Source organism: Thyridium curvatum (genome assembly GCF_004353045.1).
Source record: "Thyridium curvatum strain D216 chromosome Unknown NODE_17_length_530222_cov_84.051745, whole genome shotgun sequence".
NCBI lineage: Eukaryota > Fungi > Ascomycota > Sordariomycetes > Thyridiales > Thyridiaceae > Thyridium > Thyridium curvatum.
The window spans coordinates 492577-516368 of NW_022156772.1; the positions used below are offsets into that span (position 1 = coordinate 492577).

A 23792-nucleotide genomic window follows, 5' to 3' on the forward strand; every position below is an offset into this window, starting at 1 on the left:
CTAACCTCCTCTTGCTATAGATACTGCCTAACCTGGTACTGTAGCTATTCACAAGCCGCCGGTCACCACCGAGAAGCAGCCTACCATCCAACAGACCCCCGCCAAGATCACCTGCTTCGAAAAGAGTGGTGACTTTAATGTCTGCTTACTCTGAACGTTCCTACTCCGAACAAGAAGTTGGCGACACCCGCAAATGATTGTCCTCCCCTCAAGCCAGTATTACCTCCACAGCTAGTCACTAACTTCTCCATGGCACATACAGGCAGGATGCAACATCTCGGTCCTTGAAAGGTCATAATACGGGGTTGGGAAGATACCGCGGGGAAGGTCGAATTTAATTCGTGACTAGCATGGGGAATATATAACCAACAATTGGACGGTCGAATCTATGTGACCTAGGTCTCTTACACGATGTTCCAAGTTTCAGCTTTCTCAAAACTGATACTCTCTCTTAGATTGATAAGAATCCTAGAGACATAGTACATGATGTTAGTCATGATCATAAATCAATACTTGTATACGAACGTCAGCATTATCATAACGTGTAGGGATTTGTGACAGGAGAGAGGTGTGAGGGTTTCCCTCGAAACACTTCACAGGGAAAAAATATTCACATCACAGCCACATAGATAGGAATTGTAATAGAGAGGGTCACATTTATAAAACATTTTTCAAGCCGAATGGTTTGCATCATACGCTGGCGAAGCATACGGACGACACGATCCCTTCCCGATTGGTCATCTTATGCGGGAGATAAAATGTATCTACTCTTCTAACACTATTCATAACCTGATGTACGAAGTCCCCATACTATAATGTCATATTGATGCTTCCAGAAACTATGTGCGGGGATGGAAAAGATTCGTTGTTCCCAAATCCATGGTTCCACGGTTTATGATCCCGGACGAGGCTGGGGCCGATAAATCATACATGTTGACGTCTGCATCGAACATAACGTCTCAGCTTACCAAAGCGACCTCAAACTCTACTAATTGATGCCGTAGTGGGTGCAGATGGGATGCAGTGGGCTGTCGTTGCCAGCAGAGCGGCAATGCCCAGGGACATAACACCGCCGGCTGGATCGGTCATTTCAGGCGACGAAGTCCCGTGCCTGGGTTCAAAAAGCCTCTTACCTTCTTTGACTGGCGTAGGTACAGGAGAGGGAGTCCCTGTGTGGCTGTAAGTGAGCTTATGCGGCCGTAAATACTCCTTATATCCGATATTCTTCTACGAGATCCTCGCACTAATCTCTGGGCGCTGGTGTCAGTCCGACGGCTTGCCTGGCCTCAGTTATGTCTTCCCAGGGTACAAGAAATGACAGTGAATCTGATAAAATAAATCCCGCATTATTACGATGAATATTCGGTGAGCTTTCACAGTCCTTAGTCGCCTCCAAAGGCCAATATCGAGAACAGGCACAGCCGCCGACTTTTCTCCCTTGGTGGTCCTCTAGAAGTCAGACGGATTCAATATTGCACACGGTATTTGACCATCCAACAAGGCTCACGATGCAGGGTATTGTGAAGGGATCGTCCTACTACAGCGCGCAAAATATACTATTCCGGCCTCCAAGATGTATATACACCCAAGCATCTTCCCGGCTCTGTATAGAGCGCAAATCTGCCTCAAAAAAATCAATCGAAATTCGAAGGGCCTGTAACTCAGTGGTAGAGTGCTCGCTTTGCATGCGAGAAGTCTTGGGTTCGATCCCCAACCGGTCCAGCTAAAATTTTTTCATCAGAGTGTATCTGATTATTTTTTTGGCGTATGTCCGAATTCTCTTCATTACAGCACCCAATTGCCTGTATAAAGGTCCAATAGGCTTGTAGAAACATAGTACTGTTAAATCTGGTCATGAAAATATGATTTTTAATATTCTTCAGACACTGTGGCGATTAATTGAGGCCACGGAGGCGAGGGGAGATGGAGTCTCCTCCTGAGGTGATATGATTCTAACCCTAACCCTTATCGATAAGACATTTTATCCAAAAGATCTGATTGGCTGAAGGCCAGCCACCCTGCGGTACGCCCCGTGGCCCTACCCGGCGGCAGGCAATTGCCGGCCGGGCAGTAGGCCTGAGGAGGGTGGGTTCATGGGCATGCCTCCGCGAAGAGATCAATCATTACCCTGAAACTCGAGATAAAGACGTTGAACTTGTCTCTAAAGTGGCAAGAGTTCGTTTCTCACCTGGGATGTAATTCCTTCTCTGTGGAGAGGAATCCATGGAGCTTAATCCACAGTGACTCATGCCGGGGAACCATCCTGGCGTGTTAGTCGAGCTCGAGCTGAGCTTTAGGGCCAGAGCTCAGCCCCAATTGCTCATCTTGAGATGCTCGAGACCGACGATGGTTCTTGGAAGTGCATACAAAAAGCCATGACAATATATCATAGAGTCATACCAGCCGTATTTGCGCCTTGCCCAACTACAAATATGCTACAGTATGCCGCGAATTAGTAGCAGCCGGATAGCCAAAGCAGCAAGGACATCCCCAAGGTTGAACCAACAGCGACAGGCCGCACTCACAAGAGCAGCAGTGACCACATCAGAACACGACACCAACACCGTAATGACACAAGATCCAAGAAATGCAGAAGACGCTCCTGAAGCGCAAGACGGGCCCGTCTACTTCTGGCGCGAAACGCACCCGCTGACGGGCTACCTCAGCCAGTGGTACGCCTGCCCCTTCCGCGACCCAGGCGAGCCGAGCAAGACGTACAAGACGGCCGAGCAGTAAGTTTTTCGTTTTTCTCACTTTTTTCTCTGCCCCTCAGCCCCCTCAGCTCACACATCTCACTCTTGTCTTGTCTTCTTCCCCCAGCTACATGATGCACCAAAAGGCCCTCCTCTTCGACGACCCGGCCACGGGCCTCGAGATCCTGCGCGCCGAGCACCCGCGCCAGGCCAAGAGCCTGGGCCGCCGGGTCCGCGCCTTCGACCAGCGCCGCTGGGACGCCGAGCGCCTGCGCGTCGTCGCGCGGGGCAACTACCTCAAGTTCGCGCACCCGGCGGTCCCCGGCGGCGTCGAGTCGCTGCGCCTCGGCACGGGGTGGGGGCCGGGCGGCGCCTCGTCGGAGGCCGCGGGGTCGCCGCTCGTGGGCGCCGGCGGGCTGCGGGCGCGCCTGCTGGCCACGGGCGGCCGGGAGCTCGTCGAGGCGAGCCCGTTCGACAGGGTCTGGGGCATCGGGTACCGGGAGGAGCACGCCGAAGGGGTGGGCAGGGAGGACTGGGGCGAGAACCTGCTGGGCAGGGCGCTGATGGAGGTGCGCGAGATCTTTAGGAAGGAGGACGAGGAGGAGAGGGCCGGTGCAGAAGGAGAGAAGCAGATGCAGAAGAAGCAGAAGAAGAAGGCATGAAAATAGTGCTCCAAGACGAGAACTATCGCGGGAAGGGCCAGGAATATATATGAGTAGTAGGTCCATTTGATGGACCCGTGTTAAGAGTTATTTCATTTTCTTTTTTTCTTTCTGTTCAAGGCCTATGCTTACATCTGCCCACTCCGCCCTGGCAGTTCTATATCCCCGCCCCAAAGATAGTACAAAATGAGAGAATCTCCCTTTTGAGATCCCCTGCGTGAGAGTGGTGTGTTTCCCTGGGTTTCCCCAATGGTGTTGCTTCGTCCCTTGCCTCCCGAACTCGTTCTCTATGCAAGAAAAAAAAAAGAATATAACCCCGCCAGTAACTCCTGAACGGCATCATTACATATCGGCCTTTTTGGTTGGTTGTGTCGCAATAGTTGCACAGTATAGTACAGTAACCGTAGTAAAACAAGGGGGGAGGGGGGGTCGCCAGACCAGGCCCGAGGCCGGATCGGCCCGTAGTTTGATTGAAACAAAAGAGTTCGTGGCGCGGTTGCCGTGCCACGCCGCATGATTGGCAGGTGTCAGTAGTTCGTTGCCGGAAGCGGAACTCAAATGCTTAAATGTAGTCCCTGCCGCTCTTCTGCATCTCGATCAGGCGCCAACCCCTGGTCTCGGGGTTGTTGACGTCGTCGGGCATGCGGGTGATGCCGATGGCGTAGGTCACGAGCTGGACCTTGTCCTCCATGCCGGCGGCCAGCTGGTTCGTCTTGGCGTTGCGGTAGACGTGCACCTCCTGGGTGCGGCAGGTGATGATGAAGACGGGGATCTCGCCGGGCTCGAGCATGCGCGCCTTGAGGATGTCGACGTGCCGGATGTCGAGGATGCGGCCGTCCGACTTCATGCCGGCCTGCAGGTACTGCTTGGTGAGGGCCTCGTAGACCGAGTACTGCGCCTCCGACAGCCACAGCTTGAGCGTCTCGGTGTCGCCCTTGACGTAGGCGTCGAGAACCTCGGGCAGGATGTACTCGCGCAGCTCTCGCAGGAAGCCCTCGACCTGGAAGGAAGGGTCAAGAGTGCGCATCTTCTTGATGACCATGGCGGTCTCGTTCTCGGCGAAGAAGCCGGCAACACGGTCGGTGATGCTACGGGCGGTGGAGATGAGGGGGTTCTCGGACTCGTTGTACACGTTCTTCATGCTGAAGACGCCCTGCACGAACTTGTTGGAATCGCGGAAATCCCTCCAGGCCTCCTTCCAGGCGGCGTCCTTGTGAAGGGTCACATTGGTGCCCGCGCTGCGTCGTTTGTTAGTCAGAGGCACATTCTTGAGAATTGCAAAGAAAAGCAGAGCAGAGCATGGCATCGACTTACTCGGGGTCCTCCTCAAACACCTGCTGCTTGCCCTCGAGCTTCTCGCGGGCCTCCCTCCGTTTCCTGCGCTCTTCCTTCTCGACCCATCCTCCATACCGGGAGCTGCTCCCGTCGTCAATCACATCCTTGACGTTCTTGTAAGCCTCGGTCTCCCGGATGGGCTTGGTGGCCTTGTCGAGGGCGTCGCCGGTGATGTTGGCGCCCTTGCGGACACCCTTCATCACGGGGGTCTCCCAGGTCCAGGCGGCGCCCTTGCCTACGGCGCTGGCCGTGCCCTTGAGGACGGTCGATGCCGTCGACGAGACGGCGCCCGAGGTCGCCTCGTAGGCTTTGCGGGCCCGCTGGACGGATTCGCTCTCGGTGAACTGCTGGGCACCGGCAGAGAGGGCCTTGGTGGACTCGTTCCACTCCTTCGACTGCTTGAACTCGGTCTGCATGGTCTCCATGAAGACCTGCCAGGGGGTCTTGTCGCCGTGGGGAGGGGGAGGAGGGAGGTCCTCCTTCTTCTCTTCCTTCTTCTTGTCGCCCTCCTCGGCGCTCTCGTCGTCCTTCTTCTCCTTTTGCTCGGCCTGGTCCTCGGCAGCAGACTCGGACTTGGCCTTTGCGGCGTCATCGGCAGACTCGTCGCTCTTGGCGGGCTCGGTCTCTGGCTTGGGCGCCGGCTTCGTCTTGTCCTCGGCTTGTTGCGGCTTGACGCCGGTTATATGAAAGGAACGCGATTGGACCCATGACGCCCGGAGCGGGAGAGACTCGGGGAGGAACTGAGATCGGAGGAAGGGCTGGGTCGTGGACGAGGCGAGAGAGATGGAGGGTTGGGAGGACCTGGCAGCATCGGCGCCGAGGGCGAGACGCCTGTCTGATAGTAACCGCCGGTGGGCCTGGGATAATCTGGAGTTTGCGCCGAGCTGGAGCGCGGGTGCCCTTGCGAGAGCGCCGGCTGGGGCGCTCCTGACGGTATTGCGGAAAGCGTTCATTGTGAGAGTGGCACGCGCATCCAGGTGCACCGTCCCGAGGCTTGAACGAGGAGAGGGGCGCACGGTTTGGAAGAGGATGCGGAGAGAGAGGGAGAGGGAGAGGGAGTTGAGCGAAGGGGCGAAGAGGTGCAGAAAAAGCAGGAGATGGGTGCCCGGGGGTTGAATGTGGTCGACGAGCTGCGGAAGCGGAAGCGGGAGAAATTTTGGAGGGTCTTGTTCTAGTGATTTCCATTTGCTAGTGCTGGCCCGCGGCGAATGAGAAGCCAGCGCTGCCGGTCTTTTTTCCGGGGGGGCCATCATTGCTAGGGAAGAGTTTCCACAGGCAAAAGGCTCCACTAATCAGTCAGTCTACAATTTCGATCCCAGGCGACCTCCAGCTCCAATTCAAAGACATACGACGACAAGCACGACCAGACAAGCACGCAAAGGGCAGAGAAAGGAGGAAAGAGGCATACACTCCGCCAGTTGCGCATAGACTCCGGACAATTGGGCGTCGCAAACACCCCTAGCCCGGCGACAATGGGCAAGTCCTCGACAGCCAGGCTCCTGGCCCGGTCCGTCTTCCAGTCCCTTTCACAGCCTCTGCCGGCATCGAGATGCGCCTCTCTGCAGCTGCCGCGCGCCTTCTCTACCACGCAGACCAGGCCGGCCGGCCCCGATGACAGCGGCAACGCCCTCCGAAACGCCCTGCTGAGCGGCCGGACGTCCAGCGGCCCCAACTCGGGCACCGCGGCGCCGCAGCGGGCGCAGAGCGTGCTCGACGGCCTCGGCAACCAGCTCGTCAACCAGACGCTGACGGCGGCGCTGGGGGGCAAGCCCAACATCAACACGAGCATGCTCGACCCCGTGGGCGAGATCCGCATCGACGACTCGGTCGAGCCCTACCACTTCAACATCTTCAGCCACCGACACAACACGCACATCACCGTCTCCAAGCCCGACCGCAACGTCATCATCTCCATGTCCTGCGGCAACCTGGGCTTCCGCAAGTCCGGCCGCAAGCACTACGACTCGGCCTACCAGCTCGGCGCCTACGTCATGGACCGCCTGCACCAGCAGGGCTGGCACAAGAAGATCGAGAAGATGGAGGTCACCCTGAGGGGGTTCGGCCCCGGCCGCGAGGCCGTCACCAAGGTGCTGCTGGGCAACGAGGGGCGCATGCTGCGGTCAAAGATCATCCGCGTGGCGGACGGCACGAAGCTCAAGTTTGGAGGCACGAGGAGTCCCAAGCCCAGACGTCTGGGTTAGAATGGGGGTGGCATCTTCCAAGCTTGCATCAGGACGGACGGGGTCAGGGCTGCGACGCAGCCGTGTAGACTAGGACTGTGTATTCAGATGTATCACCAGAGATCTCAGACATTCAAAAGCATTCAGCATGTCGTGCACTAGGTTTTCGGACTTTTTGTGCCTCGCGTGATTGCCAAAACACGCAACACCCCCAAAAAAAACCCGGCAATAAGCCAGAGTACCAGTCATCAGCATAAGTTCTCGACTCTCGAGCGTTGATCACAAAGGGCCCCACTAAAATTTTGCGTTATCGATTGCAACTCTAGGACAGGCTGGCTGGGGAGCTTCGCCCAGCCGTATATTCTACCTGTTCATCTCACCACGAGACTCCGTCATGTCCCGTCAAGGACCATAGAACAGCAATGTCCACCCCGGATACTGGCAATGGCGCCGGCACGGGCGCCACAGTGCCGGTCGCTGTGAGAGATGCCTCGGCAGACATGGGCTCCTCCTCCTCCTCGTCGTCCTCCTCCTCCTCCTTCCTCAACCTCTCCCACCTCGCCGATAACCCCATGTTCGCCGGCGGCATCGGGCTCGCGGGCCTCGGCGCCGCCGCCGCCCTCGCCCGCCGCGGCGTCGTCTCGGGCGCCCAGGTCCTGCGCCGCCGCCTCCTCGTCAACGTCGAGATCAGCCGCCGCGACCCTTCCTACCCCTGGGTGCTCGCCTGGCTCTCCCTGCCCCGCGAGTCCCAGGGCTTCCTGGCCTCGCGCCTGACCCGCATCCACAACCTGTCCGTCGCCACGGCCACGGCCAGCGCGACCGCCAACGCCTCGAGGCACCATCACCACGACTCGGGCTCTGCGGCCGACGGCCCCACCCACGCCTCCTTCTTCCTGCAGCCCGGCTACGGGCGCCACCTGATCCGCCACCGGGCGGGCGTCTACATCGCCGTCAACCGCGAGAAGCAGAGCTCGAGCAACATGACGACGGGCGAGCCGCACGAGACGGTCACGCTGACGGCGCTCTGGGCGCACCGCCACGTCTTCGAGGAGGTCTTCCTCGAGGCGCGCGCCCTCGCCGCCCGCGCCAACGAGGGCAAGACGGCCGTCTACAGCGTGCAGGGCATGGGCTGGGGCCCGCTCGGCGAGCCGCGCAAGAAGCGGCCCCTCGGGTCCGTCATCCTCGACGAGGGCGTCAAGGAGGCCGTCGTCGCCGACGTGCGCGACTTCCTCGACCGCCAGCAGTGGTACGTCGACCGGGGCATCCCCTACCGCAGGGGCTACCTGCTCTACGGCCCGCCCGGCTCCGGAAAGACGTCCTTCATCCAGGCCCTCGCCGGCGAGCTCGACTACAGCCTCGCCATGATCAACCTGAGCGAGGTCGGCGTCACCGACGACAAGCTGGCCATGCTGCTCATGAACGTGCCCCGGCGCAGCATCCTGCTGCTCGAGGACGCCGACGCCGCCTTCGTCAACCGCCGCCAGCGCGACCCGGACGGCTACTCGGGCGGCACCGTGACCTTCTCGGGCCTGCTCAACGCGCTCGACGGCGTCGCCGCGGGGGAGGAGCGCATCGCCTTCCTGACGACCAACCACATCGACCGGCTCGACCCGGCGCTCATCCGGCCGGGCCGCGTCGACATGATGCTGCGCATCGGCGAGGCGACGCGCTACCAGGCCGCGCAGATGTGGGGGCGCTTCTACGGCGACGTCGACGCCGACGGAACGGGGTGCGCGCGGTTCCTGGCCCGGCTCGAGGAGCTGGGGCTGATCGAGGGCCCGAGGCCCGAGGACGTGCCGAGGCGGCACACGAGCACCGCGGCGATCCAGGGCCTGTTCCTGTTCAACAAGAGCGATATGGAGGGCGCGATCCGCATGGCCGAGGGCCTGATCCCGCGGCAGTTTGAGCCCGAGACGCCCGGGCCGGAGGCGACCATACGGACTAAGGCGTAGCACTGGCAGGATACGACCAGGCTCTGTGTACAAAAAAAAAAGGAACCGAAATCTGATGTATAACATCTTGTGCAATTTGTATGATAGTCCATAGACTTATAGAAGCATGATACCCTCCTTGACTGGCTGGCTGGCTGACTAGCCGCGATGTGCGTAACTCGTTGACGCATCTGCAATGGACAGACTTTTGATATGCAAGTCATCCATCTATAAACATGCACCTCGATGGATGAACCCTGATCCAGAGATGCGCCCTTGCTCCATCTCATGAGTCCTTCCTCTCTCCGCAATGCCAATAACAACGCAATCGAATGTAAATTCAAACCTCCTTCCCGCCCAGAATCCGCTCAAAGACCTCAAAGTTGCCCTCGTTGCGCCGGTCGTAGACGGCGAACCAGACCTCGCGCCACCAGCCGCCCCGGAACTCGGGCTCGCGGAGCACCTCGAGCCAGCACTCGGCCACGTCCTCGACGGGGTTCTTGAAGGCGCCGCAGCCCAGCGCGCCGAGGACGAGCAGCCGGTGGCCGCGGCGCGCGGCCATGCGCAGCGTCATGCGCATCCGGGCCTTGGTCGACTCGCGGTCCGACACGCGCTCGAATACCTCCTTCCTGCGGAAGCCGACGGCCGCGGCCGCCTTCTTACTACCGCTGGCGCTGCCGCTGGTGCTGCCGCTGGCGCCAGACCCCGCGCTGGTGGTACCGGCACTGCCGGCACCGCCGCTGGCGGTAGCGGTAGCGGTGGTATCGATGACGTTGACGGCCGCGATCTCGGGCCTGCGCAGGCCGGCGACGCTCAGGACGCTGAAGACGGGGAGGTCCCGCGCCGGCACGCCGGGGACGAGCAGCGCGTGGCCCTGGTCCATGGCGCCGCGGACGACGACGACGTCGCGCGTGTACATGCCCTGCGCCGCCGGGCGGCGCCAGGGGTAGTGCCGGCGGTGCAGGCTGAGCGCCAGCGACGAGCGGTAGCACAGCGCCTCCTCCTGCGCCGTGGCGCCGTTGAGCCAGCCGCCCCCGGGCGTCCTGTCGGACGCGAGGTTGAGCACGGCGACCCTGTCCGCCATCGCGTTGGCGCTTCCACTTCCACTCCCACCGCCAGCACTATTACTCCCACTGCTGGTGCTGGTGCTACCACCTGTGCCTGTGCCTGCGCCGGTGCCGCTGCCCTGCTGGAGTTGCTGCTGCGCCTGCGCCTGCGCCGCCCGCACGCGGCCCGCCATCTCGATGGCCGCGTTGAACGAGTCCTCGTTGACGACGCGCACGGCGACGCGCGCGGGCACCAGCCGCGGGCACTCGTTGGGCTCGAGCGGCGGCAGGTCGCCCGAGTCGGCGTCGAGGAACTCGGACTCGGCGGGGCGGAGGTGCGGCAGCGCCGCGAGGACCGCGGGCAGGACCGCGTTGGTCTCGCGGGCGACGCCGGCGAGGGCGATCTCCCGCGCCGAGCGGTGGCGCTTCGGCTGGCGCTGCTGCAAGGGGCGCGGCGGCCTTGACGGTGGCGATGATGAGGACATGTTTTCCTTCTTCCTTCCTTCCTTTCGTTCTTTTTTTTTTGTGTGGTGCAGGTGTGAGGATGTGTGTGCCTGGTGGGAGAGAGGCAAGGAGCGATGTGAGTAAACCGGTGTACTTTCTAGTTCCAGCTGCTCTTCTGAAATTGAATTGTGTTGGCGATAAATGCTGGGTAATTAAAACACGAATGAAATAATGGCTGGAAGAGTCTGTTTTGAATGATCGCCTGAACGCGAGAGAGAGAGAGTAGGGTCGCAGTCGTGTGAAGCTTTGTGACTGCCTGGTTCGGCAAAAGTGAGGCAGGCTTGCATGAAAGAAATGTTGGAGTTCTCAGGCATGCTTGACCTCAGGCACCAAAAGACACTTTGACTTCGAACCAGATACACTCACAAAATTAAACAAGGCCCAACTTCGCTACTGAGGTAGATTGTCTACTGAGCAAAGGCAGATTTGTTTGGTGACTCAATCGGTGTCTCTTCTTGGCATCGGAGGAGTCCATGAAGACTAGCGGATGCGGCTGAGCCTCAGCTGTGGATTGGGGGCGACTGGCAGCAAAGCTATCAATCGCTGCATATTAAGAAGGAGAAGGAGAAGTATTCAGTAGTTTAACTGTTTTGATTTCCTATTGCATACATGCCTTCTTGGACTCTCCTATATCTACATTGACAGATGACAGATAATCCGTACACTACCAACTCCTTCATCATGTTGTTATACTAACACACGACCTGCATCTGAACTGTGGATGAAACCACAGATCCCAGAGGGTGACCTCGCTCTAGTCAGCTCTTGGATGCCCAGTATGTACGTAGAAGCACAATGGTCAGTCTGCCCAGGCGTCGTCCCTCTCTCTCTGAGTCGACGCATGTGCCCGCATTTCCAACCTTGTGGAAGTTATCCCAGATGAATTGCGCGGCACAGACCTGTCGACTAAGTCGCTCTGATAGCGCGCACTCTGAGTAGATCGCTGGACGAGCTGGCCCGTCTTTCGATTTTCTGGGCTGCCCGTTCGAGCACCCTATCTCCCACGTCCCCAGCATTAGAGACCGGCCTGCTGCCGTGGACGGCTTCGAATCGACCATACCGTGGGTCATAGGGCCAGGCAAGGGTCCTACGCCAATCCGAAACGTATTGCATCCAGATATCCTTTCTGTTCCCAGAGGAACGAAGCCGCCGCTCTTCTTTCACTCGGTCTCGCATTCCTCACACGTTGATATTGGCGATAACACCCGCCGGCGGAGGCGTACCATGACCCTAAGCCGGAGCATCAGTAAAAATTCCCAACCTTTTTTGTTTTTTTTTATTCAAAAAAAGATCAAGAGAAAAACCTCGGGACGAACGGACGGACGAACGGACGGACGAACGAACGAACGAAAAAGGGCCCCTCAGTCAACAGCACCCACCAGCTGGCTCAGCATGTCGATGTGGCTCACGAAGCTCTCGGACCCGCGCGCCGCCATCACCGACTCGTCGTTCATCCACTTGGTGCCCCAGATCTCGGGGGGCACGAAGCCCGGGTTGGCCGAGTCGTCGTAGAGCGCCACGCGCACGGCCCACTCGAGGTGCGGCCACCACCGGCGCTCGACCTCGAGGCCGAAGTAGTCGGAGCTGAAGAGCGAGGCGACGCCGAGCACCTCGCGCCGCGACATGCCCTGCAGCCACCACGCGCTGTCGACCGACTTGAGCAGCGCGAAGAAGCAGGCCAGGACGGCCAGCGCGCGCGGCTTGCGCTCCTCGAGCAGCTCGACGTAGCGCCGCGACACGGTCGCGGGGAAGGCCAGCGGCGCGCCCTTGTGCGGGATCTTGTGCGCCCAGTTGAGCACGGCCACGGCGTGCTCGTACGCCTGCCTCGTGCTCGCGGCCAGCGTCTGCCCCGGCGTCGGGCGGATGCCGCCGCTGAACGCGCCCGTCTGGGCGCTGTGGGGCGCGGCGGCCTCTTGCCTGTCGTCGTCGGGGAGCTCGGCGAGCTCCTCGTCGAGGCCGTCCAGCAGGTGGTCGAAGAACTGCTGCCCGCTGTTGCTGAAGTCGAGCTGCAGCACGGGCTGCGACTCGATGATGGGGATGACGACGCGGCTCTGCCGCAGCCAGGGCCACGAGGCGGCGGTGATGGCTTTGACGCCCTGGAAGGCGTGGAACCAGGAGAGGGGGATGGCGTAGCCGCCGGGGGGGCCGCCGGTCTTGGCGAAGCCATTGACGGCGCCCGTGTTGAGGCTCAGCTCGTCCTTGCTGAATATGCGCGTGGCCGTGGACTGGAAGGCGATGAAGGTCGAGGTGAGGAAGAGAGCCTCGGCGTTGGCGGTGGACTGGATGCCCTTGGTGAGCGTCTCGCTGTACGCTCGGAGCGATGACGCCATGTACCCGTGGGAGGCACGGATCAGTTCCCGGTCGTTGGGCTGGAGACTGCGCAGGTGCAGGGCCGCAACGGCCAGGACAGCATCGGCCAGGTGGTCGGAACCGGAGAATGCGATATTCGGGACCGTGTCCCTCCAGACCTTGTCGGTAGCCGCGCTGCTGAACGACAGCGTGTGGCAGGTGTTGGTCGAGTACTGGTGGAGAAGCCTCAGCTCGAGCAGTCTCGAGGTGGCAGGCGTCGTCGAGGAGACGGGCGGGTTGTGAGGTTGCGTATACAAAGGAGTGATGAGAGCAACGCGGCCTGGGGAGTCGGACGCGGAGGAATTGGCCGGCAGCGGCGAGTTGAAGTCAAAGGGGGTCGACACCGTGACGGCGGGGGTGGCGGCCGGCGTCTCGGACTTGGGCGTGTCTGCCGACAGGAGAGACTGCAGCTCGTCGGCGAGCTCCGGGTGCTCAAAGTCGCAGGCCACGCCGTGTTTCAGGCAATTGCCGCACCGAGGGTGGACTTCATCGCACTGTCACAGAGGAAGCGGAAAGCGGTGTCAATTCGGGACTGTCGCGCGCGCAAGATGGAAGAGGGGACCACAGCAGGTTGAAACGAACCTTGATCTTGCGCGTCTTGCACCGTCTACATCCGGCACGCGACTTCTTGTGGGATCGACGCGGGGGCATTGTTGAAAGGGCCTCGGCGAGGAGAGCGTGAGCGGGCTGATTTGGCTGATGTCGACCAACAGGCTAGACCTTGTGCTCGAGGTGTAGTGGCGTCTATGCAGGGAGTCACGGCATCGTCGGGAACAAGGCGACACTCCGGAGTACTGTGCTATGTCGAGGCGTGCGGTCTGGCTCTGCGTTGCGGCCAAGAGAGGGATCGAAGATGTCAGGTTGCATATCACGACTCGAGCATTAGAGGATGTACAAGGAAGAAGGGGTGGGCGGGTTTCTGCAGACGGAGATCCATGGCATGGGGGCCCGGCGTCAACGGTAGCCGGCACTAATCGTGCACTTGGGATTGGAAAAGGCCGTGCTAAGCCTCGCAGTAGTCGGACTTGCCTGGATCCCGGCACGCCATCAGCGACCAAGAGGGCATGCATGTGACGAATCCAGGGCAAAACTGCCCTGAAGTGCGTCGCCCTTGAGTGGGTCGTGCGGGGAGAGACAGGGCTGTGCTGGGTGTGGTGACTGACCACCTACCTACAAACTGAGCCAATGATATCCATCATCGAATGCCTTCCCGTGCTTTTTCCTCTTTTCTTCCCAGTAACCAAAATATTTGCTTAGTTGCTGAGCCGTAATTGACTCTGCAACGGGCAACCTGAGCCCAGCCGTGTCTTCGAGCACCGGATGGACTGGGAGCCTTGTGTGTAAAAAGCATCACGGGCGTCCAGTCAACTGGGATCTTGCATGTATCCCGGGCGAAAGCAACTTGAAGCTCAACCGCATGCCCGACGACATTGTTCATAGGATCAGCCAGCTGCTTGCCAAGTCCCCAAGGTGTACATCTTCTTTCACTTCATCGTGCATCATGGTTTGTCTATCCTGTTTGTAACAATGATAGATACCCAAACAGATGGACAAATAAGGTCAGGAATGACTTAACAGGAACTCGTTGAGGCTAATGTAGAGAGGTGAGAACATAGCGCTTAGTATGCCGGACCTGGGTTAGGGGAATATCGAGTCAATGTCAGGCTTCTGCAGGATTGCCCTTCCATTTGTTCTAGCCTCGTTGGAACGCAACCAGATCCCCAGCGATCCTCCTCCGTGCCGCTGAAGTTACATGGCGATGCCCATAGATAGTGCGGGGAGAGGACGGTGGGGATTAGATTCTTCTTGTTCGCCAGCGTGCCCAAAGGGCAGCTCTCAAATGATCCTTTCGTCAGACGCATTTGCAACGGATCATCCTTCCGAGATGCAGGAAAGCGAGAAAAGAGCGGTGAGGGAGGAAGATGTGGCCTCTGAATAAATGTCGATTTTCCATACAGACAGACAGACGCAAGACAGCATCTGTGCACCCTCCGTCGGCTTAGAAATGGAACGATTACATACTGGAAATGCAGGCACCCACATCCAAAGTGTCAAAAAAGGCGCGCAAGAACCTGTTGCATGTCGAGACGAGGCCGAAGAGTGGAAGGGCACTTTACTCAGCTGAGAAGGTCGGTCGGCCTGCGTGGCCCGCATGGAACTGCCCGTCGAGGAATTTGTCCCAATGGATCTCTCAATAGCCGTTGACGAATTCGAGCCACAGAACCAACCATTCACCTAAATCATGCAGAATGGCAGGATGGTACCTTACAGCTAGGTACGGAGTAATAAGTGCAGTCGAGTAGATGGCGGGGAGTCATGTCATAGGACCGACCTGCTTACTCGATTCCACGGCCATCTCTTGTTCTCATCATCAAAATCATCACCACCGCGAAAAGTGTGAAACTCGCCTGAACTGACGTCGATGACAAATCCCGACTGTCTAGCGCAGGTTATCGCCATTTCGTCCCGACATGATGACACGAGGCAGACCCGGGCCCTGGAATGCCCTGACAAACCTAAACGGCCGCCTGCACAACTCGGATGCACAGTTGAGTAGCGTGCTTTTTGTCTGCTTTGTCTCGTCTGTTTCTTCTGTACCGCGGGGATCCGAGATCCACCGGTTACAAAATTCCGCGCTGTTAGTCACTGATACCCGCTCTTCTACCACAGGTACAAAAACTGGTGTCGCTTCCCTTCGAGTCGATATAATAATGCACGGCCTGCCCTGACTAGTTGCTGCTGCTGCTGCTTCTTCTCCTCCTCCTCCCGACCACCAGACAGACCAGCACCTTTTGTTGTTCCCGACTGCCGCAGCTTGCTTGTCGCGGGAGCGTCGTCGAAAGAAAGAGCCTTCAGTTCCTGGTGTTGTAGACGACGACGACGATCGTCCGGGTACAATCATCCCCTCCAAAAGAAGAACCAGCCGCCCCCACCATCACCGCCGCCGCCAATCGACAAAGATCGAGGCCCCAGATCAGCAGCCTCTCTTTTTCTTCTCCCGCCGAAAAACGACACGCCGCTCGAGAACCGGCAGCCGACAATGACGACCGGCGACGACCTGCCCATCGAGACGCCGCCGCGGGCCCCGTCCCCGGCGCAGCGCTTCGGCACCCGCGCCGTGCACGCCGGCAGCCCGCACGACCCGAGCACGGGCGCCGTCATCGAGCCCATCTCGCTGTCGACGACCTTTGCGCAGACCTCGGCCGGCAAGCCCGTCGGCGTCTACGAGTACTCGCGCTCGGCGAACCCGAACCGCGACAACTTTGAGCGCGCCGTCGCCGCGCTCGAGAACGCCCGGCACGCCGTCGCCTTCGCCTCCGGGTCCGCCGCCACGGCCGTCATCCTGCAGTCCCTCGCCGCCGGGTCGCACGTCATCTCCGTCTCGGACGTCTACGGCGGCACCCACCGCTACTTCACGCAGGTCGCCAAGGCCCACGGCGTGCGCGTCACCTTCACGCCCGAGATCGAGGTCGACGTCGCCGAGCACATCACCGACGCCACCAAGCTCATCTGGATCGAGTCGCCCTCCAACCCGACCCTGCGCCTCGTCGACATCCGCGCCGTCGCCACCGCCGCCCACGCCCGCGGCGTCCTCGTCGTCGTCGACAACACCTTCATGAGCCCCTACGTCCAGAACCCGCTCGACCACGGCGCCGACATCGTCGTCCACTCGGTCACAAAGTACATCAACGGCCACTCGGACGTCGTCATGGGCGTCGCCGCCCTCAACGCCGACCCCCTGCACGACCGCCTGCGCTTCCTGCAGAACGCCATCGGCGCCATCCCCTCCCCCTTCGACTGCTGGCTCGCCCACCGCGGCCTCAAGACGCTGCACCTGCGCGCCCGCGAGGCCTCGGCCAACGCCCTCGCCGTCGCCCGCGCCCTCGAGGCCGAGATCCCCGCCCGCGTCCTCGCCGTCAACTACCCGGGCCTCGACAGCCACCCGCACCGCGCCATCGCCCTGCGCCAGCACCGCGCCGGCATGGGCGGCGGCATGCTCTCCTTCCGCGTGAGGGGGGGCCACGCCGCCGCCGAGCGCTTCTGCCAGCACGCGCGCGTCTTCACGCTCGCCGAGTCGCTCGGCGGCGTCGAGTCGCTGTGCGAGGTGCCCTCGAGCATGACCCACGCCGGCATCCCGCGCGACCAGCGCGAGGCCGTCGGCGTCTACGACGACCTCGTGCGCCTGAGCTGCGGCGTCGAGGCCGCCGAGGACCTCGTCGACGACGTCCTGCGCGCGCTGTCCCTCGCCGCCCTGGGCGGCGAGGACGGCGGGAGCAACGGCGTCAAGAATGGGCACTGAAAGAGTTCCTCGAAACCGATGGGTTTTATTTCTAATTGCATAGAGGATTTTCACAATTTTTTTTTCTCTCTCTCCCTTGATTCGGCTCTCCTTTCTCGGGTTGCCTCGAATAGAGAAAAGAAAAGGGGGGATGACAAGAGAGAGGGGAATGTCCAACGGCGTTCAACGGGGCTTCTTTTTGGGATGTGACCATCATCTGGTCCAACAATGTCTGATAAAAGGGGCGACTGGCAGTAAATTCAACAACCAGTAAGGAAGAAAGAAAGGGCTCGGGCATGGGCATGGGCATAAGGATTTTCATACTTTGCACACTTTGCATCGAGCAAAGACGCAAAGAACCCGAATCTCTGCACCAAAGGGAAATCAAGGGATAATAGATGTCAAAAACAACACAACATACCTCTCGCATAACCTATAGATATTTCAAACTCAATGGCTATCCAATTCAATCGAACCTCCCTGCCGCTTGCTTGGTGTCTGGTCTAATAGGAAAGGAAGAGACTTGGGAGAAACCGCATTCGAGACTCAACAGGAGATTATCTATACAATCCCATCCCTCACCCTTCCCCCCCCCTTCTCATCTCGCTCGTTAGTAATAGAATGCACGCTGGAACATCCTCCTCCCGCATATCAATCACGCAATCCCCGTGAGACTTGTTGCAAGATCGTGGGGGTTGACCTTCCCACATCCCTGCAATCACGAATCAAGCATTGCCACTGATTTTACGTGAAGGTTGAGCTATGTCCGTCCCCAGATAGAGCCTTCTGTTGTCGTATTATCCAAAGTCCTATGACTTTACTTCTTGGATGATCTGAATCTGCATGTAATGCAAGGTTGCAAAGCTAGAAGTACAGAAGAGGAAAAGAGCAGAAAAAATGCCATAATCTCCAGAAGAAAGATCGATCCTCGCAAGATAATGGGGTCGGGTCACCCAGAAACATATATACATCCAAAAACCCTTTTCTTCTCATTCTCAAAAAAAAAAAAAAAAATATCGGCAAACCCTGAAAAGAAACCACCGGTTCATTAGGTGGATGAAACCAAGCCAAAATGGATGATGATGATGACATAGAAGAAACACCCCCGAGACGACAAAAGCCACACAGTATCATCCTTTGGAGGATGCTGAAAAACTGCAGAAACAAGAATGCCCATAAAATGTGAAGCAATGGGGGAGGGGGAGAAATGATATGATCCCCAGAAATAAACGCCGTGTCCCATGGTAGTGAATTTTTGCTCCAGACCAAGAAAATGTCGGTCGGTCCTGGTGGATGATGCCCAGATATGATTGTGTAATGCCGTATAGTGAGGAATGAAATTGCTTGAGAAATATGACTGCCCTCTTGTGTGTGGCTGAAGAGGGAAAGAAATAATGGTAGAAGGGTAGCCATGGGGTAGAGGTGAATGACGCTCCCGTCCTCATCTTGCGCTTGTTCGCGTGTAAGGCCGCTGGATAGTGATGACGGTCGGCGTGTCGTGATAAATATATATACTAGGTAGTCGATGAGAGTAACCAGGAATAGATGGCAGGTAGCGTCGTCGTCGCCGCAGTCGCCAGCTCCTCAGTTCAGCCTCCGCATGTTCTCCACCCCGAGCGTCGGCACCTCGACCTCGCTGAGGCCCAGCACGCCCTCGTCCCGCCGCCGGTCGATAAACGAGTTGCACTCGTTGACGACGAGGCTCCACTCGGCCAGCGCCCGCCCCGCGTACCGCGAGCTCGTCGCGTAGATGCCCGCCGGCTTGACGGGCCGGATGACGCCGACGCTGCTGCCGACCTGCTGCTGCTGCTGCCGATCCCGCGCCTCGCGCTCGCTGTCCATGTCCCAGATCGCCGGCGAGGGCTGCAGCGGCGAGAACCGCCTCGCTTCGTCGTCCTCTCCTCCTCCTCCTCCCAAGACATCCGCCCCGAACGAAGTAGTAGTCCCGCGCGACGACGAGACAGACCCGTCGCTGACGGACCGCGACCCGACGCTCGCCCTCGACGACGACGACAGGCTGCTCCTCCCGTCGTCATCAGAGACCGAGTCCGCCGGGTTGGCATTCCTAGCCCCGCTGATCAGGCCAGTGAGCATGTGCCCCGAGTGCCTGCGCGTGATGGGCGGCAAGCCCGGCGGCGGCGGAGGCGGGCTGTCGCTCCTACCCCGCCCCGGTCCGCGGGCGCTGACGCGGGCCTGCGCCGGCGCCGGCAGCCGGGGGCGCGTGAGGATGCGGTCCCGCAGCGCGCCCTGCCACGGCACGTTGTGCAGGATGAACTTGAACACGAACTGCGCGGCGTCAAAGACGGGCGACGACCCCGTCGACGACGCGTCCGAGACGGGCGACACGGCCGACTTGGGTGGCGGCAGCGGGGCCCCCGACGAGACCTGCTGGCCCGGCTGCCGCGTCCGCGAGGCCGCCGTGTCCCTGCGGGCCTTTTCCAACTCCTCCTCGTAGGTGGTAGGCTTCGCGCTGGTGGCTGTGCCGCCGCCGCTGGGCTTGGCGGAGCTGAAGCTGAGGGCCTTGCCCAGGAGGGACCACTTCTTCTTGTACGAGCCGCCGTTCTCCGAGTCCTTGCCGCCGCCGTCGTCCGAGATGCCCAGCCCGGCAAAGTGCTGCTGCTCGCGGGGGCTAATGGCCGCGGACCGGCCCATGGCGCACGACGTCTGGTCGAAGCCGGCGAGGAGCCCGTGCTGCGGCACCCCGACCTCGGTGCGGATGATCATGAACCGCTTGCCCGGCTGCGGCAGCGAGGGCGCCGTCGAAGGCGGCATCGCGCCCTGGTTGTCCGCGTTCTGCTTGAGCCAGAGGTAGTGCGACCACACCGTCCCCAGGCGCTCCGAGACGAGCAGGAAGATCCTCGCGTCCAGCTCGTTGGCGCTGCCGGGGTCTCGGCAGACCCTCCAGCAGAGCAGGCGCATGTAGTACGCCCGCACCATCGGGCACCAGTTGTTGAAGAACTTCTCAAAGACCTCCTCGCTCAGCAGCCAGTTGATGCACAGCTCCTCCTTCCTCGCCGGGTCGGCCGCGATGATGTCCCACCCGCCGAAGAGAAAAGTCAACAGTCGAATTTCCGACATGGTGTTGTTAGAGTCGAGGATCATCCTGCACACGCCGAACCAAAACGTCCAGTCCACGTAGTCGACGGGCTTCGACTCGGCGTCGGCCGCTCCCGGCATGGGGAAGGTGTAGCCGTAATACGAATCGTACGCGATCAGCGTCTCCTGGAGGAAGTCGCACAAGAGGTAGCTCGCGCTGTGGTCGTACTTGGAGATCCTTTTCGTCACGGCACCCAGCACGGTCATGAAGGACTCGGCAAAGGTGTGGCCGGCGCCGCCGACGACGGCCTCGTCCAGCGAGAGGAAATCCTTGAGCAGGAGAACCATGCGGTTCTCGTCCATGCCCCGGAGGATGTTGCTGGGCAGCATGGCAGGCAGCGTCGTCAGCGACGCGTCGGCACCGTGCGCGGCGTCCGCCATCTGCGGGCCCATCATGGCCTCCACCGCGGCCTGGCGGTGGATAGTGCTATCCAGAATGTTCAAGAGGTGGGCGTGGAGTAGTACAAAGGCCGGCGCCCGGGCCTTCTCGACCAGGGGTAGCTCGGCGGGCATGAAATCGTCGGCCAGAATGAAATAGTACTTGCAAAAGACAAAGAAGAGATCGGTATCTCCGCCGCGCCACCTCGACATCCAGGGACCGTGCCACTGGATCTTGGCGACCTGGAGCGGCAGCTTCGCCGGCCGCCGTAGCCGACTCGTCATGGCCTGGACAGACGTCCAGCCCAGCGGGCCGACGGTGGGCGGGAAGAGCGCTATGATGTCGTCGCTCTCGCCCTTGCTCCGCCGCGGCAGGCCAAAGGCGTCGGCCATGCGTCGCAACGAGTCGGGGTGCCGGTCCAGGGCCCACAGGCGCACCAGCACGTCTGCGATACCCGGGACGAAAAAGAATGCGTAAGCGCAGGCCTTGCCCGCAAAGTTGACGAGGGACGAGGGAGTGTGCCGCAGAGACATCTTGTCCACCACGACGATCATCTGTCGGAGCAGGTTGGCCACAAACATGTTGCGGATGTTGTGTTCTGCAGACTCGGCCAAGAAGGCCAGGTTGGCCGCTCCGAAGGATCCGGAGTCGTTTGAGCTGGACCGGGGCCGGACGCGCTCGGCCGGTGACCGCTCAGTCAGGGGGCGGAAGACGGTCGTGCACATGCGCCACTCCGGCCGCATCATGACCATGGTCAGCGCCTCGAGGATGGCTGGCCGCTCGACACCTGCCAGTGGCTGCATGTGCTGGATGGACGCCGAATTGCCAGTGAAGCCGCCAACGCTGTTGATGGGCCCCTCAAGCAGGTCCAGTAGGCCATTCCACCATTTGTCGTAGATGCCGGTCCGGCGCTCCAAGTCCTGTGTCGAGAGGAGCTTCTTCACCTTGTGTGTCGTGTCGAGGGCATACTGCTGCAGGAAAAAGAACAGGGATGTTCGAGCGACGGCTACTTTTTGGGCTGTGGTCGTTTTTGATGCGAATGTGGCGTAGCCATCCTCCAGATCCTTGAATGCCGTCCAGAGAGGGTCTCTGGATGCCCCATGTGAGGGATTCGTCTCGGCCGTGGTCTGCGATCCAGTCTCAGACGCGACAGGAGCCGTGCTGCCAGAGCCGCTGTCGACACTGCTCCCCGACGACTCCTCAGTGTGTGACGAGTTCCGCGGCGGGTTGGCCAGGTCTGAGAGAGCCTCGAGGGCGGGCAGCACTGGCGCGTCATGCTTTTCGGGCTCGCTGTGGTTCTCCGGCACTGCTGGCGAGCTGGAAAAGGTCCTGCTTATAAGCATACTCTGCGGTCGCTCCTTAAGCTTGGTCAGGTATACGCTGGCCCGGTTGAGAGCGCGGCCGGTGCTACTGGTGAGCGAGTCGGTCGAGCGGCTGCTCTCATCGCCAGGGTCGGGCAGAGGGCCAATGCGCTTGCGGGAGAATAGGCCTTTGGGTCCAGGAGAACCACCACTGGCAGACCGATCTCGCCGCTGCTGTCCCGGGCTGTCGTCCCTATCCTTCCTCCGTCTCGGTGATGGGGACCTAGAATCGGACTTCCACGTCCGCCTGGCGAAGCTCGCAAAGGACCCAGACACGGCCCTCGTCTTTTCCAAAGCCTTGGCCTGGTATGCCCTGCCCAACGATATCGACTCGGCAGGCTCGCCAGCCTCCCGCAAAGCATGTTCCTCCCCTGCGAGCAGATCTCTGAAGTTGGGGCTGGACCGCGAGCCTGGGAGCCAGGACTTTCGGCGATCCACCACGGACATGGTCCGGCTCGGCTTCTCTGGGGTGCTGGCGAGCGCCGGGCCCGTCTCGGCGGCCGGAGAAGAGACGGGCGCCTCCTGGACTTGCAGGTTCTGGGCGGCCTTGCTGCTCAGGAAGGTCGTCTCGAAGTCATTGTCGAGATCAAAGGACGGCACGTCGAATGCCGGCAAGCTCGGCAGGCTCTTGAGGCTCAAGGTACGGTGATCGCTGCGGGAACCGGCCAGGCTCGGGGCGGGTGTGGTCAGCGAGGACAGCAGGTCTGGGGTGGACTGGGAGCGATGGAACGGCGCTGTCGAGTCGACGGCCGGGGCCATCGTCAACGCCGATCCGGTCATCTCATGACCGGCAGGCTGGCGTCGGTTGGTGCGAGCAGAATTGGTCGCTTTCCTTCGGCGTGATTGGTGATAACGAGTGTCGGCAGTCCTGGAGGAAGACTGGAGGATAGAGAGAGGTGTGTGGAGGACGGTGGTGTAGGTAGTTAGCTGTTGCTGAGGTAGGTAGGTAGTATTCTGGTGACCCTGGTGGAGAGGTAGGTACAGGTATTAAGGAAATGTCCCCCCGATGGTGTAGGACCAGGATGGGAGTTGCAAGGAAGACCCGGGGACCAACGAGATTGACAGGGGTTTGCGGACTTGGAAAACGACCCGCCGTGACATTCAATCAGGAATCAGTCATGGCAGTACGGTATTCGTGCCGTTGCGAATGCTTTCCCGTGTGCACGCGGCTGGTGGGCGAAACGTGGACGCCACGACAGAGCAGGACTTCCGACGGTAGCGAGCGACTGGCCTCTCTTTCTCTTCTGTTCCCGTTCTGCTCTCCTGCAATGTGTCCAAGAGCGAAAGACGAGCAGTCACAAATAGTCGAGAGGAGAAAGAGAAGAGTGGTAGGCAGAAGTCAAAAGGCAAGGCAAGGAAAGCAAATGGGTCCCCGCTCTACCTCCGTACTCCGTAGTCCTGCTCTTCTCCTTTCCAGTTTCATAGGAGGCTTCGAGCAGCTGTGAGACTCGGTGGGGACGCTGGCCCCAGAGCGATGGAGTGCCCAGGTGGGATGGATGCAAAAAAAAATAGCGAGCGGATCCAGCTGAACGAGGCTTAGAGTTCTCCGCAAGCAGGGAACATGGCCCATCGGCTCGAGCAAAAAGGATGCTGTTGAAGAGACGAAGGGTCTGTTTGAAGACGCAAACAAGGGCCTGCGTATCATTCCCTCCGCATTATGACGGGAAGCTACCTACAAGTAGGTATAGCCAGACGGGCAGGTTTGGTATGATGTAAATGAGGGCTGGCCAGTCGGGAGTCGGGAAATGCAGGTAATATAGATCTCGGGTCCTTAAAAGGCGGGTGCGAGAGGCACAGCGTCGACAAAGATAGAGTGCTAGTGACGTAGTTTCTCGTGATGGCCATCCCGCGTCTGGATCTCTCTACGGCCGCGATTGAGTATGTCTTGTATAGGTAGATATAAATCTATCCACGAGACCATGGAATAAAAGGCCCAGCCTGGTAAAAAGATCAAGTTTCAAGGCCATGATTTACAGC

General features: G+C 59.8%; 8 protein-coding genes across 8 annotated transcripts; 4 read left to right on the top strand and 4 right to left on the bottom strand.

Annotated features, from left to right (window-relative positions):
- Positions 1 to 2568: 2568 nt before the first annotated feature.
- E0L32_003871 (uncharacterized protein) lies at positions 2569 to 3355 on the top strand (the record flags this gene model as incomplete). The annotated part of the gene is made up of 2 exons (XM_031138218.1): positions 2569 to 2732; positions 2821 to 3355. The coding sequence occupies 2 exons, from the start codon at positions 2569 to 2571 to the stop codon at positions 3353 to 3355; spliced, it is 699 nt and encodes a 232-aa protein (XP_030998288.1).
- A 562-nt stretch (positions 3356 to 3917) lies between these two features.
- On the bottom strand, positions 3918 to 5943 carry E0L32_003872 (uncharacterized protein; the record flags this gene model as incomplete). Its single annotated transcript, XM_031138219.1, has 2 exons — positions 3918 to 4593; positions 4670 to 5943. The coding sequence occupies 2 exons, from the start codon at positions 5941 to 5943 to the stop codon at positions 3918 to 3920; spliced, it is 1950 nt and encodes a 649-aa protein (XP_030998289.1).
- Positions 5944 to 6162: 219 nt separating this feature from the next.
- E0L32_003873 (uncharacterized protein) lies at positions 6163 to 6891 on the top strand (the record flags this gene model as incomplete). The annotated part of the gene is made up of 1 exon (XM_031138220.1): positions 6163 to 6891. The coding sequence occupies one exon, from the start codon at positions 6163 to 6165 to the stop codon at positions 6889 to 6891; it is 729 nt and encodes a 242-aa protein (XP_030998290.1).
- Positions 6892 to 7292: 401 nt separating this feature from the next.
- E0L32_003874 (uncharacterized protein) lies at positions 7293 to 8822 on the top strand (the record flags this gene model as incomplete). The annotated part of the gene is made up of 1 exon (XM_031138221.1): positions 7293 to 8822. The coding sequence occupies one exon, from the start codon at positions 7293 to 7295 to the stop codon at positions 8820 to 8822; it is 1530 nt and encodes a 509-aa protein (XP_030998291.1).
- Positions 8823 to 9141: 319 nt separating this feature from the next.
- On the bottom strand, positions 9142 to 10332 carry E0L32_003875 (uncharacterized protein; the record flags this gene model as incomplete). Its single annotated transcript, XM_031138222.1, has 1 exon — positions 9142 to 10332. The coding sequence occupies one exon, from the start codon at positions 10330 to 10332 to the stop codon at positions 9142 to 9144; it is 1191 nt and encodes a 396-aa protein (XP_030998292.1).
- Positions 10333 to 11712: 1380 nt separating this feature from the next.
- On the bottom strand, positions 11713 to 13351 carry E0L32_003876 (uncharacterized protein; the record flags this gene model as incomplete). Its single annotated transcript, XM_031138223.1, has 2 exons — positions 11713 to 13194; positions 13283 to 13351. 2 exons carry the CDS (start codon positions 13349 to 13351, stop codon positions 11713 to 11715), a joined length of 1551 nt encoding a protein of 516 aa, XP_030998293.1.
- A 2389-nt stretch (positions 13352 to 15740) lies between these two features.
- Positions 15741 to 17000, top strand: E0L32_003877 (uncharacterized protein; the record flags this gene model as incomplete). The annotated part of the gene is made up of 1 exon (XM_031138224.1): positions 15741 to 17000. The coding sequence occupies one exon, from the start codon at positions 15741 to 15743 to the stop codon at positions 16998 to 17000; it is 1260 nt and encodes a 419-aa protein (XP_030998294.1).
- A 1563-nt stretch (positions 17001 to 18563) lies between these two features.
- E0L32_003878 (uncharacterized protein) lies at positions 18564 to 22574 on the bottom strand (the record flags this gene model as incomplete). The annotated part of the gene is made up of 1 exon (XM_031138225.1): positions 18564 to 22574. The coding sequence occupies one exon, from the start codon at positions 22572 to 22574 to the stop codon at positions 18564 to 18566; it is 4011 nt and encodes a 1336-aa protein (XP_030998295.1).
- Between the last annotated feature and the right edge of the window lie 1218 nt (positions 22575 to 23792).